A 16,579-nucleotide genomic window follows, 5' to 3' on the forward strand; every position below is an offset into this window, starting at 1 on the left:
CCGGAGACTGCCAGATGACCCCGCTCGGAGCGCCGCCCACCGGAGCAGCAGTGACGCGACGCTCGGCGAGGGAAGTAAGAAGAAAAGAAAAAAAACCCCGCAGCGTCAGTACAGCAGGGATGAGTCAGCGGCGCGCTGGTCAGACGAGAGGAGCTCCAGGTGGGGTTGTAATTATCGGGCAGGCAGTGAGGGGAGATTTGGGGGGATTTATTAAGCAATTATATATGTATTGTCTGCACTGTATTAGCAGTATATACTCTATATGGAGTATATACTGCTAATACAGTGCAGACAATACATTTACAATTATACTAACATGAATGGATTAAATGATCTGTATGTAGCCCTGTACTATGGATCATTTAACCCATTCATGTTAGCAGAGGATCATTGTAAATGTATTGTTGCAGGCACTCTATATGCACATGTACTATATACTACATATAGAATGCACTGAACAATAGATTTACAATTATCCTCTGCTAATATGAATGGGTTAAATGATCCGTAGTACATAATATGCAGCCCTGTACCCCCTTTTCCACTTACAGAGCTAGGTTATTGTTTTTCTTTTAAATAAATATTCATGTAATTTTATTGGTATCTATCTACCATTAGCTGCCTCATTTCCCACCCTCGGCTTATATTCGGGTCAATACTTTTTCCCAGTTTTTTGTGGTAAAATTAGGTACCTCGGCTTATATTCGGGACGGCTTATACTCGATATACGGTATATATATATAGGTCTTTCTAATTGTGTGAGACAATGGGAGTGTTTGGTCACCACATTACCAGCAAAAGGAGGGCAGTGGAGTACTACAGTAATGACTGAATATAATAATGAAGCATTGATTGGGTAGGCTATGTTCCCTGTATGCATCTCAACATATTATTTTTCCCTTGAATGTACCAATTTTTCATTTCAGGTTCACATACAGCTGTTTACAGTACAGTAAGAAAGAGTCATGGTGGACTGTTAGGCCTCATTTCACACCACTAAGAGCCGGTCCTTACAGATCCGTGCGTCGTGCACGGCCGTATCAGGCCGCTCCCAGGAAGGACAGGTGCTGTGTGTGGTGTGATTGTACTCAGCAGCATGTTCTTCTCTATGGGAGTACGTGGCCGTACGCTCACTTGAACTGTACAGCCGTGCGGGTGCTCGGATGCAGACAGGATCCAAACGAGTACGGACACCCGCACGGATGCGCAGCACAGGTGAGCATCTGGCAGCATACTCCCTTAGAGAAGAACAGGCTGCTGTGTACAATCACACGCAGCACCTGTCCTTACCGGGAGCAGCCCGATACGGCTGTGCACGCCGCACGGATCTGTACAGGCCGGCTCTTAGCAGTGAGAATGAGGCCTTAGGCCCCACTCACACCAGATCCATTGCCATCAGTTTTTCAATGGATGTTAATGGAAGGTAACCCATAAAATGAACGAATGAGTGTGAATGAAACCAGTTCACACCTCTCCATTCCACTGAAAAAAGTAGAACATACATTGCACTGAAAAAAGTGGCATAACACAACACAAAAAGGTGTAAACTAGTCGCATTCATACCCATTCATTTTTTGGTGCCCTTGCGTTAGCATCCACTGAAAAACAGATCACAACGCAACAGATCAGAATGAAATCGGAAGACCCTCAATAATCTATTTTTCACTCAGATATTTGACAAATTTAATGCAAAACACAAACATACTTCCTGTTCTTGTTTGAAAAATGCAAATAGAACTTTGCCAGATAACACCAAACAATGTTTTCGGCACGGAATTTATGGAACAATCTCTTATATAAAACATCATACATTTCAAAGATCTGGTGGCTGTTGTTTTAGGTCTATTGCTAGGGTAGACAATTTTTTTTTTAAAAGAACCAAATACAATTCAGTGAACATGAAGATTCCTAACATTCAAGGGTTAAAAAATAATTAAAAAATAATTGCAGATGATGGATAATTATTTCATAATATTCAGCTGGTAAAAATGTTCTGAGAAATGTATTCCATAATAGCAACTGTTAATATCACAGGGCAAGGATAAATGCTCCATGCATAAACCTTTAGAAACCTTGAATGTTCATGCTAAAATCATGCATTGTTCAATCACTTGCAGTCACTCCTATAATGCAAAGATATTAGAGGTCCATCAAAACAGAAAACATTAGCTGTGTGGGGCCAGCCTAGAACAATTTATGCCTGTGCTGTATAATTAGAACATACACAAACATATTTCACTTCTAATAATCTCAACATTAAAAAAACATCACAACATCTGTAGCAAGAATTCCTAACCTTTTCTTGTGCTAACTGATAATATTTATATATTATGACTTATTTAACCATTAGGCTTAATGATCGAGAACGATTAAGCATCCTATTACATACCATGGTCATCCAGCAGAATATTTTCTGGTTTTAAATCCCTGTTAAAAGACAAAGATATCCACAAATGAGAATATCACATAGAAAACAATGGACAATTACACTGCTCCACCAAGATAACCTCTTGGGAGTATTTGAACCAAATTATGGAAATATGGGGCCTCTGGATAATTAGGAAAAAATAAATAAAAAAATCACCAAACATGATTTAACCCGAAATCTGAGAAATTTAAGGAAAATTATATATATATATATATATATATATATTGTGCATTTATAATTGCAGCTTCTATACAAAATGATAGAATACTTATGATTTTCTTTCAGTTGTTATCCATATGTAAAGTGCTTTGACAGCGTTTGGCATCATATTGGTCCTACTAGGGCTGGTGATGATGATTTGTGCAGTAAGGTAAAGGGGTTTTGGAGACATATTGGGCAATTCATGGGGTTTTGCAGTCGTAAAAAGTTTATGAACCCCTGATCTAAATAACGCAATTAGTAAAACTGAACAAAATGATTCTATACTTTACAGTATTTGAAAAACAATTCCAATTATGTCCTTTTGGTTGGTGTAAGCTTGTTTTGAGTATGCATACACTGACAGAAATACCAGCTATACCCAAAGCTTTGTTTAACCCCTTCGTGACGGGGGACGTACAGTGTACGTCTTGTCACGTTGTGCCTATATGACTGGCCACGTACACTGTACGTGACGAGTTATATCAGGCTTTGTAATGCCGGTATTTGCTGATTCTCAGCATTTAACAGTCATTCATTAATGTCTCAGTATTGAGGCATTATTTAATGAAATAATTAAGCTTTTTGTAAAAGCTTCTTCCTTTCATTAATGAAAGAATGAAGCCGTTACATGCAAATAGAGGACCGCAATTTGCGATCCCGTATTTGACAGCTCAAAATAGCAGAGAGGCAGCAGTGACTCACCTCACCTCTCTGCTATTTGTTTTGACAGCTCGAGAGCCCGATGTTTAGATACATTTCACTGAAAGGATACAATGTATATCTTTTGAGTGAAATGTATCATTTCTGATCGTCTAGGCACGATCAAAGAGCTTTTAGTGAGATCTGAATCTGACTAAAGTCAGGATCAGTCTCTAAGGTTATTATTAGCTGTTCCTAAGTTTGGATCAGCCTAATAGCCAAAAATAAAATAAAAAAGTTAATTTATCAAGCTGTCATAGTGATTGCTTGATATAAACTGACAAGAAAAAAAAAAAATTTATTTTATTTTTATTTTTTTTACAAAGTGTAAAAACATTAAAATAAAGTGTAAAACAAAATTAGGAAAATATAAATTATATATAAATATATTTTTTATACTATAATTAATATAAAAAAATTCTAAAAAAAAAAATAATAATAATCAAAACTTGTCAAAAAAGTGTTTTCTTCTAGTTTTTTTCCTCATTTTTTTTATTTTAGTCAAACTAAGTGAGGGGTTAGGTACACATATGTGATATAATTATATAGCCCTATCTGTCCTCTAAAAAACAATATATAATATGTGTGGGTACATTTAGTAAGAAAGTATATTACTGACGTGGAAGAACCACGCAGCAAAAATGTAAAAAATGTGTCAGTCATTTATGAACAGAACCTGAAAACTAGCTCAGTCATGAAGGGGTTAAAGATAGTGTGATTGCACAATACATGTTTTAAGTATAAGTGCATATATACATTACAATTTTAGCAAAACATGGTGACAAATTATCTATAGGTCAGTCTTATTCCAAAGGGACAACGTGATGGAATAGGTTGGAAAGCAGATATCCTGCAGTTCCTGGCTGGGTGCAATTGGGTACTGACCACAGTCAAAGATGAGGTATATTCACCTAGTGCTGGGCCCTTATAACTGAAGGTTTCTGGAAGCAGTCCGCTTCTCCTCCTCTTTATCATATTCTAATCTGCCCTAGAAATATAAAGGTGTAGCTATAACATTATTACATTTAGTAATAAGGTTGCTGATATTTCCAAACACTGGTCTTCAGAGAATACGTGTATGTATTTTCTGAATTCCAGGTAGGAGAATAAAATTCATGCAAATAATTTGTTTACCTATGATTCATTAGAGACAACAAGAAAATGCAGTTAATATATGACTGTTGTGGTGGTGTAATGCTATACAAGGGCTCGTGCACACCACAGAGCACATGTAATTATGTGAATAATGCACATTTAGCTGCACACTAGGTCTGCTGCATTGCCAAGTGTTAACATGCATCACAGTGCTTTCTTTTTTGGTTCTCCCCCCAAGTTCAATGAAACGTAGAGTGCGATGGAATGTGCTGCACACAAATGCAACATGTCCTGTTTTCTTTTAGAGCACACCACACAGGTTGGTGTGACATTAAGCCATAGGACATAAAGCAAGTTGCCTTGTTCTTGCACCCAAGATCTGCCCAAATCTGCCAGTGTGAATGAGCCCTAAGGGGTTTATTAGTTATTGATCACAGGTGTTTATATATGACGTTTTAGCAACTGACCTCCAACCAGCACTTATCTAGATGTTGTACTGTATGGCAGACAGCTGTCAATACGCAACAACTGCCTCTATTGTGCTTTAGTCCAGCAGAGCAAAACTCCAAAATGGGGATGAGTCTATTGGGGTGATTTACTAACCTAAACACACACACACACCAGGTGTGTGTGATTTTCACACAGCAAAACGTATTTATCAACCAAAAAGTCTCTAAAAGCATATTTCCACTAATGCCATATATGGAAAAATCATGCACATGATGCATATATAATGCTGCTTCACAGTTTAGACAAAAATGGTTAGCTCATGCATTTACATTCCTGCATTCATCAACGCAAGCAACATAACATAGAGCTAATTTACACCACATTACCTTGCAATTCATTGCAGGGTTTTGCACAACACACCTGCTGGGTGTGTACACACTACAAAGGTGTTTCGATTCCTCCCATAGATCATGCTGGGAGGGAACACACTACAGAGGTGTATACACGTTCGTGGTGTGTTTAAAAGGTTAGTAAATCAACCCCTATAAGCTTTCTCAAGCCGGCCCTCTTGTCATACCAACATTTCATGTTTTGTGGACATCCACAATGGTATGCAAGTTGCCTTGCACAGACAAATTACTTCAAGAGTGCATGTGAGGTTATCTATAAAACATGCATTGGTGGAATCTAGAGACAAGTTTATTAAACACTGGCTTAATGTAACAAGGATCTGGCTGCAAGTGCCTAGGAGCTGGCTTTATATCAACCATGTTGACTGTTATCCTTGGATCATGCTTAGACGAGACCAAAAATCTGGTTGCATGGACAGAGTATGCTGTCACCATATGGCTATTTGTTTCCTCACACATTATAAAAGGTCCAGAAGGGGTACCGAACTTCTGGATTGTGCAAATTTGCCCATCCATGCGAAAATCTGACAGCGGCTGATTTATAAGGACAGGGCAGGCTTTTGGACAGCCATAGATTTGAATTGCAAGATCAATCCATTTTTCTATACACCTGTACAAACTTTTAGCAATGGACCCCATGGTTGACTGATCCTGCAGGGAAATAGGGGGGAGTTTCAGACAGTTGCCATAATTTTTCAGAGATAAGATGGCACAGAAAGGTGTCAGGGTGGGTCAAAATAGTCATGCTTTCCCCACAGCAGCTTATATTTACCTTTCTCGTATCCCCATGTTGCTCTGTTTTCCCAGGGAAGCGAGAAATGGACATGCCCACAACTTTTGGGTATGCAGAAGCCTAAGACTCTTTCCGCTTCCACCCGTATGACACAGTGGAGCATGACAATTGCCTATTCGCATTGTCAGATAGGGTAGCGAGACATACCTTCTCACTCCTGCAGGCAAACAAACAGTCGAGAGAGTGAAGGAAAAGAAAAAAAAACATAGGCAGCTGAGGGCATCAACATTAAAGTGAACTTGTTGACTAGCCCTCTACTGGCAAAACCCATGTTCATTTTGCAACAAAGGGTTTCAATACAGTCTTCAATGTTAGGGCATTGTGTCACAGCAATGCAGAGCTCGATCTATGGATCATCTCCAATATCCTATGCAGGTAAAAGGAAAAGTAAAAGATAACCAACACTGTCCTTGACTTACAATACGAAAGTGTCAAAAGGTTTACAGTTGGGAACTTAAAAGTTTTTAATTGTCTAATCATATATATTTTAATGTCTCATAAGAAATATCTACCACAATATCACACTTTGCATTTGGATGGCCAAGTAACCTCCAGCCACAAGTATCCACATGTGCAGAAAGTGTGTCTTTCCAATGGCTGCAAGGCATATTGTGATGACAACAAATAACTAATTATGGCTTTCACTGACAGCAGCATACTCTGAGCAATAGGCAATCCTCAAGAGATATTGATCTTTACAACATGGTTATAAAACTAGCTATTTGTTTTACTTGAACAAATACCAAAAGTAGTAAACTGAATATTTGTGGGTTAGTAACATACAACATGCAGCTAATGAACACCATATAAACTAAATAGGCTGCAGTAGCTTAGAAAGGATTATTTTCCAACGTAGTTTTATAGCATTGATCTGCCCTAAAACATGACATACATGGTTGCTTGAAAGTTGTAAAAAATATATAAATCTCAATGCATTATATATTTCTACATACCTGTATACTATTCTTTCTTGATGTAGATCTTGGAGGCCACAACAGATTTCTGCAGCAGTATTAAGCCCACATCCAGCAAAGCAAGGACCTGTCTTCACCCATTACCATGCAGTATCAGATTACATTCATGGACTCCATAAGCAGACATTAATGGAGTGTAGAACAACAGTTCCTTAATTCCACATGTCTAATGAGTAGATTAAACAGCCTAGATATATCTATGCCTTCCAAGGATGGCAATCATGGTTTGATGGTGATAATATCTGGTTTATAATTCATTCAGTGACAACTGGGTTGAACTGCTGCCTACAAGGTGATTTGGACACACAAAAAACAAAAACACAACAACAGTGACCCACTGAGGGACTTTCCCCAGGGTGGGAAAGTCCCTTAATGAACTTTAAAAAATGGATTTTATGGGAAATACAAAAATCCAATTTTTTTTCTTGTTCATTGAGAAACACAGGATTCAATGGCAATTTGAAGGTTCAAAAGCAGTCCAACTTGAGGGATGGGCAACAGCAGTAAAAACTAACCAGCCCACATAACAGAACTCAGGACTGCTTGAACAACCTTATGCCTAAAATTGGGATCCAATGAGGCCTGAACTTCCACCTGTTTAGACTTCGAAAACGTGTGAACTGAAGACCAGCTAGCAGTCTTGCACATTTGGGAAACAGTTGCCTGATGCTGAAAAGTCCAAGCAGAACTGACAGAACTAGTGGAGTGCACTTTAATAGGAAAGGGTAGAACCAAGTAATATAAAACTATAAGCTTGGATGATGACCTAAGCCATGATAAATCGTGGAATGAAAAGCTGGGTGCTCTCTCCAGGGACCATGGGGAAAAAGGAAGAGAGTCGATCCTTCCAATGGAAGCAGTTGCTGGGAGATAGACATGCACAGCACTTACTACATCCAGACAACAAAGCAAGATCTCCTTTAGATGCATTGGAACAGGACAGAATGATGGAAAAACCAATTTCCTGGTAGAGGTGAAAAGCCGAAAACCACCTTGGCAAGGAAGGAGGCTCTAGGCCGTAACACCACTTTGTCTTAATGTAATACCAAAAACATTTCTTTATCGAACAAAGCTACAAGCTCAGAAACTCATAGAAGTGATGGTGACAAAGAAAGCAACATTGTAAATAAGAGTGAAAAGGGGAATATCCCCGATAGGTTCAAAAAGCAATTTGGAGGTATACAGAGCCAACTGCTGATCCAGGCCCAATGGCAAAAAGATGAGGATTTGCCCGATGGGAGTATTTTCTAGGATGAAAGTTTCTTTCCTCGTACCAAACAAAGTATGCCTTTTATGTCCATTGGTAGACCTTGTGGGAAATGGACTGACTTAACATTGCAGAAAATCACAGATTCTGAGATTCCTCTGTCATACTGTTAAAGCCAGCAACTGCGAAGCTGGATGATAAACTGTCCTTGAGACAAAAATGTCCTGATGATCAGGGAGAGTCTACAGAACATCTGCCAATAGCCTGATCAGGTACCACATCCACCTGGGCCAATCTGGAGCTATAAGTATTACCAGAATGTCCTACATTTTGATTCTGCAGCACAGACAGGGGAAGGGTTTTAAGGGAGGAAAAGCAAAAATCAGACTGTACTGATCCCAATAAGCCACCTGAACATCTATTGCTTCTGCTGGAGGATCTCTGTATCTGGAGATTTAACTTTGTGATGTATTTGGCACCTTGGACATTTAAAGCTCTTAAAAGTGATGAATTATGATCCAATAGGAGTGCCTCAGTGGGGTTATGCTGGCGTCCTGCAGCAGCAGCAGGTAGCTGGCAGCCCCGCTCCGGGCCTTACGCAGGGGCTAGCCCACCCGTGGAGTCTATGCATAGGCTATCTTGGTTTTATTAGAGTTCGCACGGGCTCATGAGTGGGAGGTCCTTTGTTTCCCGCAGATGTCGTATTATGTCCAGATTTATGGTGATGCCTTGCACTAGCTAGTACATGACTGTCATGCTGTAACCCATCAGTGAACCGTTCTAACAATGTACCGTGATGTTTTTTCCCACATGCGCCTTCTGGCATTGTTTCCTTGTGGATGGAACGTATTTCTGTTTATGTTTTTTCTCAATAAAAATATTTGTACAACAATAGGAGTGCCTCTGCACAAATTTGCTATATACTAAATTATATAAAAAGAGCACTGCTTACTTTTATTACACAGTTTAAATCTGAATTCCAAATATACTGTAAATATTTAAAGATACACTTACATTGGATCAGCTTCCAATGCAAGTATACATATTTTATACCTGGTAGAGCCATATTGATCCTGTAATACACTGTAGTAGCCAGAGCTTTTACAGTGCTTTACAGGAATCTTCTGGGTACGGTATGCCGTTCACCTTCCTGGCAGAATCAGTTTTTAAATGGCTTGTTGCATCAGCGGCCTCTGAGCCTTCTGCTGCAGAGGCTCTGTCTGATGACGAGTCATCAGAAATCCTTAATAGTCGATATTGCTCCTGAGGAATCCCAGGCCACTGCCCATACTCCCAGACTTAGAGAGGCCATTTCAGGTCTTATTGATGCAGTGCAAACCACTTTGAAACTGGAAGATCAGCCTGTGGCTTTCTAATAGTGGTGCAACATGTCTGGGACCCATTGGAGGCCCCCAAGACTACCAAGGCATTCATATAAAACAAAGATATTAGAAATAATCTTGATATTATTATATATGCAAGCTTATGTGGTTTACTTTGAGTAAATAAATGTTTTTTTTATGTTTTTTTTTTCTTTGTTTTTAAGGTAGGCGATAGTGCCACTTTAATATTTTTGTATTTATATTGTTGCAATAACCTGTTTGAAAATATCCTATACAAATATTAGGTTTTAAAGCAGGGTATCCTAAGATTACCTACATTCATATATTTTTGATTAGGCACCAGCAATAAACACCCGATAGAGGTTCTAACCTTTCCCTCCTTCCCTACTCTACTGAAAAAAAGTGTTTTTATGGCACTCTGCTTTGGAGATATTTCCCATTACTTCCAACTTGCCACCGGGACTGCAATGGACACACAGCGAAAAACTCGCAGTGTGTTCCAATCCTGCTATGTAGGGTTGGAAAAGCAACAGGGTCACTTTAATGCTAGCCCCACAGCAGCTTATATTTACCTTTCTCGTATCCCCATGTTGCTCTGTTATAAAATATTGCTCGTTCTTCATCAAATCCAGAGTCACCCATGTGATAAATGTGAAACTTCAAATCACCTCCATTCATTAGTGTTAGCACCAGACAGAGAGCGTCTTTTGTCTCATACGCATAAGCCAGACTAACCTGCAAGTTAAATATTCACCTTGAATATATGGAATGATGAGATTTTACACTCTTATCAAAACTTTGTGGCATGCAAATCAGATTTGAAAGGAAGATACTGCATGATGTATTGTCATGAGGACTACCTGGGCACATGCCCTCAAGTGCACATACAAGCCTAATTTTCCACATTTACACACCCTACACTAGTAGATTTCCAATGAACTTTCATAACAAAAGATCTTTCTTAACCACCCGATAATGCCATCAGATACTTGACAAATGTCAATCGAAATTGTGTTTCATTTTGACGTTCGATTTTGGGATAAATGGAGTTTCCCAAACAAAAACCACATTCACTGTTAGAATTACGTTTGAGAAAAATGTTCTATCCTGCTCCTCCAACTAATAGAAAGAAGAAAATCTAAGCAGTATAAGGCCAGCTCAAGTCCTAAATGGACTAAAGCTCTAGTATTGCTGGAGGTCATATTTATGAAACCTCCCTTTCCTTACCCCTTTAATTATTATTTTATTGCTTTTTATATTTTTTTACCATTCATATGTAAGCATTATTAATTTATGCTTGTTTTTGCTGCATCACATTAAAAATTCACACAAAATGTTTAAAAAACACATTTAATTTATTTCATATAGCTATGTCATCCATTGTACCAGAAAGAGTATTAATGGGGCAAATACCACATTAAAAATTGTGCTCCATAGCTAAACCAACTTGTTTTAAAGAATTTTTTTTTTCCTGTTGCACCTTTAGATTGCATAGAAAGTTAATGCTGACAAAAGAAAGATAGATATATCAACCAGAAAAAAAAAAAATCTATAATATGTCCTCGATTTTTTTTGTTGCTTGATAGACATGTGCACACTTAAACATTTTGTTATCAACTAAATGTATTAGTTGCTAACGAAAGTCTCTGTTTACATCTTGCTGCTGCGCCTGATAGCTAGATTCCTCAGCTGGCAGGTGAATGTAAACAACAGGGCAGTGGGCCTGTGCAATTGCCAGCCTGCTATTTGCTATGGCAATTTGAAATAGCCAATAGCAGAATCTAACAAACATTTTTTATGGGGGTTTTAGGAGGCGCACACCATTTCATTAGTGTAAAAATAATAATTTTATTCCAAAACAGCTGCCTATAAAATTAATTTTTCGATACAATGAACAAAAAAAACACATTAATTTGATCTCCTTCATATCGTCAATAGAATGCAATTGTGGCTGCGGGAGGCAAATGGAAAAGAAAGGGGATCAAATAATTTGTTTTTATGTATAATTGTACGGAAAAATACATTTTATTGAAAGCTATCTGTAAAAAAATGTAAAAAAGTCAAGGCAACTGGACTTGCTGTATTTTTTCTTGAAGACGTTTCACTGGTCATCCAACCAGCTTTCTCAATTCAGAATGACTTGTACAAAAATTCTCTGGGAATAAATATGGTAAATGTTGCTCCAATCCACACAATCTGGTAATTGCCACCAGGTGTTGATCGCATTTGCATAATTGGAGCTAGGAGGTGTTATTAACCTGCCCAGAGAGAGGTGTTAAAACAGCATTGTATGTGGCAGACAATAGATGTCTCACCATTTTAAACCAGTCCTCCTCCCCGTCTAGGATGCGTACTTGACTGTCTTCAAATGAGTGACCTTTTTCCTTTAGATGTAGGTACACTGCTGTGCCATACGCTGCCATTCAGCTCACTTTCCAGTAACGCTAAGTAATGTAATGTAAGTCCTACATTTTTAATTTCTCCTGCCTTCTCTCTTCACCCTTTTGTGAATAGCTCTGCTAATCTCCAGAATAGGTCTCTTGTCTATATGCAACTGATTCTTTGGCTGAAATGCTGGTCTGCAGAGCCCCCTTGCAATAAGCACATTGAATGCATGCCCTTCACTGGGGAATGCCTGTTCAGGAAATCCTTAAATACGTATATCTAAGGAAGTAACAGGGGGGGAAAAAGCACTAAGCCTCCAGCGGGTAAATCCTCAAACTCCTGCTTCACGAAAGGTTCCTTTAGGCCCTTCCAAGCCTCTGGCTTCAAATCTAAGCCAAGCTCTCAATTTCAAATCCTGGCCCTCCAAGGCCATGAAATAGGTGGTGAAGGGGCACACATACTGTGGGGGTATGTCAGCCTTCTCAGCCCCCTGGGTCTGGGACATTTCCGAAACTTGGATCCAGTGCCTCATACCAAAAGTTCACAAAATGAGGCCTAAGGCCTCATTTCTTTCTAAAGTGACCTCTGACTTCCATAATAAGGATGGTAAAAAAAAATGTCCTGCTCCAAAGCATCCTAAAAAAGGGTAAAGTTTCCCCCTTTATGGTAAGGGCTCACTCAACTAGGAGCATTAGTACTTCTTGGGCCTTTCCCCATCAGGCTTAAGTTTCCTAAATTTGTAAGGTGGCTGCATTGTCCTCTGTTCACACTTTTGCCATGTATTACCAGGTGGATGCACAAGCCTCTGTGGATGCTAGGTTCAGTCACAAGGTTCTTTAGGTGGCCCTCTAATATGTGGGCCCCGTCTGTTAGGCTGTGAAAACAAGAACTAACCCTTTTACTTTTGCATGTAAAATTCACTTCTTGGAGTACATCACAGGACTCTTGCCGCTGGTTTCGGTTATTTACTCTTAAGGTGCCCATACACCTTACGACCATCGCAAGACTTTTGTCTTGCGATGGTCGTATGCTCATTAAAAGCCCGTACGATCTGCCCACCTTGGACGGGCAGATCGTACTTGCGATCATCGGAAGCCCGCCCCGCTGAGGGGCGGGCTTCCGATGACGGCAATGCAGAACGGGCAGTGTGCGCACACTGGCCCGTTCCGCAGCTATCGGGCTAGCAGGCTAGAAACCCGCCGAGAATCGTACGATTCTCGGCTGGTTTTCAAGCATGTTGGCTCGACAAAAGACGTGCGACCGTACAGTAGAAACGGTCGCACGTCTTAGTTCACACTGCTCGATTCTCGTACGATCGCGGGATTTCGCCCGATTCTCGTACGAGAATCGAGCAGTGTATGGGCACCTTTATAGTGCTTGCTACAAAACTGAGGCAGACTGGGAGTGGGAGGGGTTATCAGGCTGTCTAAGTGTCCAATCATCTGAAATCATCCGTTGAAGAATTAACTCCATGCATCCTGTGATGTACTCCAAGAAATGGATTTCACAAGACACAAATCACATTTTCTTGTGCAACCATTGGCAGTGTAAGCAGAGTAAGCATTCACAATTCAAAGACCATTTAGTGCCTATATTCAACTCAAAAAAGTGTAAGGACTACCCTATCTGCAAATACCAATACATTTTTTTTAACTTTTTCCTTTATACACACAGATGCAGTCATTTTCTATGTAATCAATGCCCCCTTGCCTGCTTTATCATCGATCCCTAGAACTATGGATGAATCTGTACTTACTACAAACCTGCTGTTGACTCTCTCCAAGATCTGCTTCTCATTTAAGGCCATGGACTCCCCTTTCCGTTTCTTAATGCGTTTCTTCTCGAGCTTCTTGCATGCATACATCTTGCCTGTTGCTCGTACTTGGCAGGCACAAACCTAGATACAGTAATTTAATAAAGAGAAGGATGTCAGTTTTGATTTAACAAATATTTTGGCTACTAAATATTTCCTTTGCTTGTCTATGTGCAGAAAACACTCCACAAATTGCTGGTCACAAAGCAGCAACCGGCTTTAAACTGAACAGGAAAAGAAGGAAAAAAAATCGAGAGCACTCACGGCAAAGTCCCTCTTCTACTCTCTTTTTTACACAATAAAAAACATTTTTTTTTTAGCAAAGACTAAAACACACAAAAAAAACATCTAGCCAATGACCATTTCTCCGGGCATGCTCACTTTTATTCACATCAGTTGTTCTGAGTGATCAAGATATAGTTGCTCCAAACATTGTCCAAGATGATGGTTTATTTTTAAACAGGGTTTTAGAGTGCATTAAAAAAATGGTCCTCGAAAGCACGAGTACTAGTAGTCTTTGCTACTGTTTCACTCATTGATACATGTGAGAACAGTAAATTCACATTTTCTCAAGGCACTTGGCTCTACCTACTCTCAGGTCAAGCCTGTTTGAAGGAAGTGTAGTATAGAGCTATAGAGTTGTAGCGGATAAAAAGTAAAAAAGGAGGTGCAGGAAATGTAGTACAGAGCAATGAGCAGGAGGTATAGCATGGGTTAATGGAACCTCACTCTAGGGAGGATATGAGTAATGAAACACCTGAGTGTAATAAAAACCAGGCATGCCCCGAGTGTACGTAGATCCAAGTGCCTTAAGCAAGTGTGCATGTAAGCACGATAGACATTTGTCCAGATGGTTTTTATTGTTTATTATGTTTTTTTATAGGCAAATTACTTTTCTTTATTGTGATTGTTGGTAGAACCAAGTGCATTGAGAAAATGTGCTAACTATGGAAAACGGTCGTTGGCTGCATGATTTTTACTGTTTTCTTGCTAATATTGTTTTTTTTGATACAATATTTAAGAGTGATTTACTGTTAGTGCCCTGGATTCCCTTTTCTGGATGGTGTGGATTTAGTTACCTCGGCTATGGGCACCGAGACCCGCTGCTGTGATAACACAGAGGAATAAGTGTGGGATCTCCGCGTGCAAACCTCTTCTATACAAGTCTACGCTCCCTCTGAAGACACCAATGGCGAGTGCCACATATCTTTTGAAATGTATTGTTGAGGAAAAAAAGAAAAAAACAAACAAGCAACAATATATCCAATAGTCTTTGCAAAAAAAGTAGGAGAAACATCATGATTGGTCTACCAGGATACCCTACAGGTTCGAGTTTTTGGCCAGTGGCTACTGCGATTCTCTGTAAAAGTGGTGCGGAGGGCATCAGAAATTTTTTGAAATAAGTGTTCATATCTATGAAACGCTGCAAAAATGAAGGTTATTGGGTGAATAGATTTTGCAGACATGTTCAGCGCCATCTATTGTCTATACCCAGCAGTACAGTCAGCAATAAACAGACAGAAATTTGATCTGAATGGAAAATAGTTTTTGCGACTTACCATAAAACCCTTTTCTTCTAGTGCATGAAGGGGCATTGGACTACATACTCAGGTACATAGGGATATGCTACTGCCTTCAGGAGATTGGAAAATGGCAAACAAAAACCTTAAGGACAGCCCAGTATAACCTCTCCTACTCCCATCATGCTGAAGTCTTGTACCAAAGCAATAGCTGGAGCGGATCAAATGAACAGCGGGTAGTGATCTAGATCTCTTAATGTAATTTACATAAAGGATTTTATGGCAAATCAGACATCGTACTTTCTTAGCAACACAGGATTAGGTATTCAGGTACATTGGGATATCCAAAAGCAGTCAAGCTCAGGGGCAGGCAATACAGCAAACGAAAGTTACATGCCCACAAAAATCAAAAGGTTGGTAGAGGGCACTCAATAGAGCCTACAGAGTCGTCTGAAGAACCTTACGACAGAAGGTGGCTGAACTAGTAAATTTTATTATGAGTTGTAAACTAAAATCCCTGTCTGTCCTAACAAAAGGATTAAAGACTTTGAGGCATTGTATGTTAAGGAGAGGAAGCTCAGTCTGACCATCTAAGTGAAGCTGTAGTTGAGAGACTCAAACTGCTGCTCATACCACATCCAGACAATGGAGGTGTTGTGTAGCAAGATAAAAGGAGAACAATGTGCTGGGTAAGAAGAAGGGAAGAAACCACCTCAAGAAAAAAAGGATTCCTTGGGTGTTGGACAAGAAAGTGTTGTTTCCTGAGTAAGTCCGCCAACTTCCAAACTCACCTCTCAGAGAACATGGCAAAAAGTAAAGCAAATAAAGCAAGTAAAAGTTGGAATACCCCTGTTTGGAGGTTTCTGAAGAACCGTCAGAACTAGACCGAGAATGTGAGTGACACCCTGTATAAAAGGCCTTTACTAAGGAGTGAGAGTCTTTGAAAAAGAACTGCCAGGGCTGAGATTCAAACCTTGATGGTACCAAAGGCTAAATGCTAACCAGTCTGGAGAAAAGACAGGATTTGTTCCACATAGTACTTTCTAGGATGGAATTTCCTTGCCTCACACTGTGATAAATATGTTTTCGAGGTGTGATGATAGGTTTTCCAAGACTATTTCCCAGCCTTTGGGATAATCAAATCAGATAGGCCCCTATCCCTTAGGGCTTCATCTCTATCTTTGGTTTTATCTTAAGAAACAAACAATGTTGGAATGTTTTCTAATCTAATTCAGCTAGATATGCATTCCATTCCTAAATA

General features: G+C 39.5%; 1 protein-coding gene across 1 annotated transcript in view; it reads right to left on the bottom strand.

Moving 5' to 3' along the window:
* GRK6 (G protein-coupled receptor kinase 6) overlaps positions 1–16,579 on the bottom strand; it is a 58,161-nt gene that overhangs the window by 13,407 nt on the left and 28,175 nt on the right. The window contains exons 8-11 of the mRNA XM_018552389.1: positions 13,742–13,882; positions 10,202–10,335; positions 7,030–7,086; positions 2,390–2,427 (exon numbers count right to left, since the gene is read on the bottom strand). Coding sequence (XP_018407891.1) covers positions 2,390–2,427; positions 7,030–7,086; positions 10,202–10,335; positions 13,742–13,882 — 370 coding nt within the window. The remainder of the gene's footprint in view (positions 1–2,389; positions 2,428–7,029; positions 7,087–10,201; positions 10,336–13,741; positions 13,883–16,579) is intronic.

This window comes from Nanorana parkeri, unplaced genomic scaffold (genome assembly GCF_000935625.1).
Source record: "Nanorana parkeri isolate BGI_ZX_2015 unplaced genomic scaffold, ASM93562v1 scaffold87, whole genome shotgun sequence".
Classification (NCBI taxonomy): Eukaryota; Metazoa; Chordata; class Amphibia; order Anura; family Dicroglossidae; genus Nanorana; species Nanorana parkeri.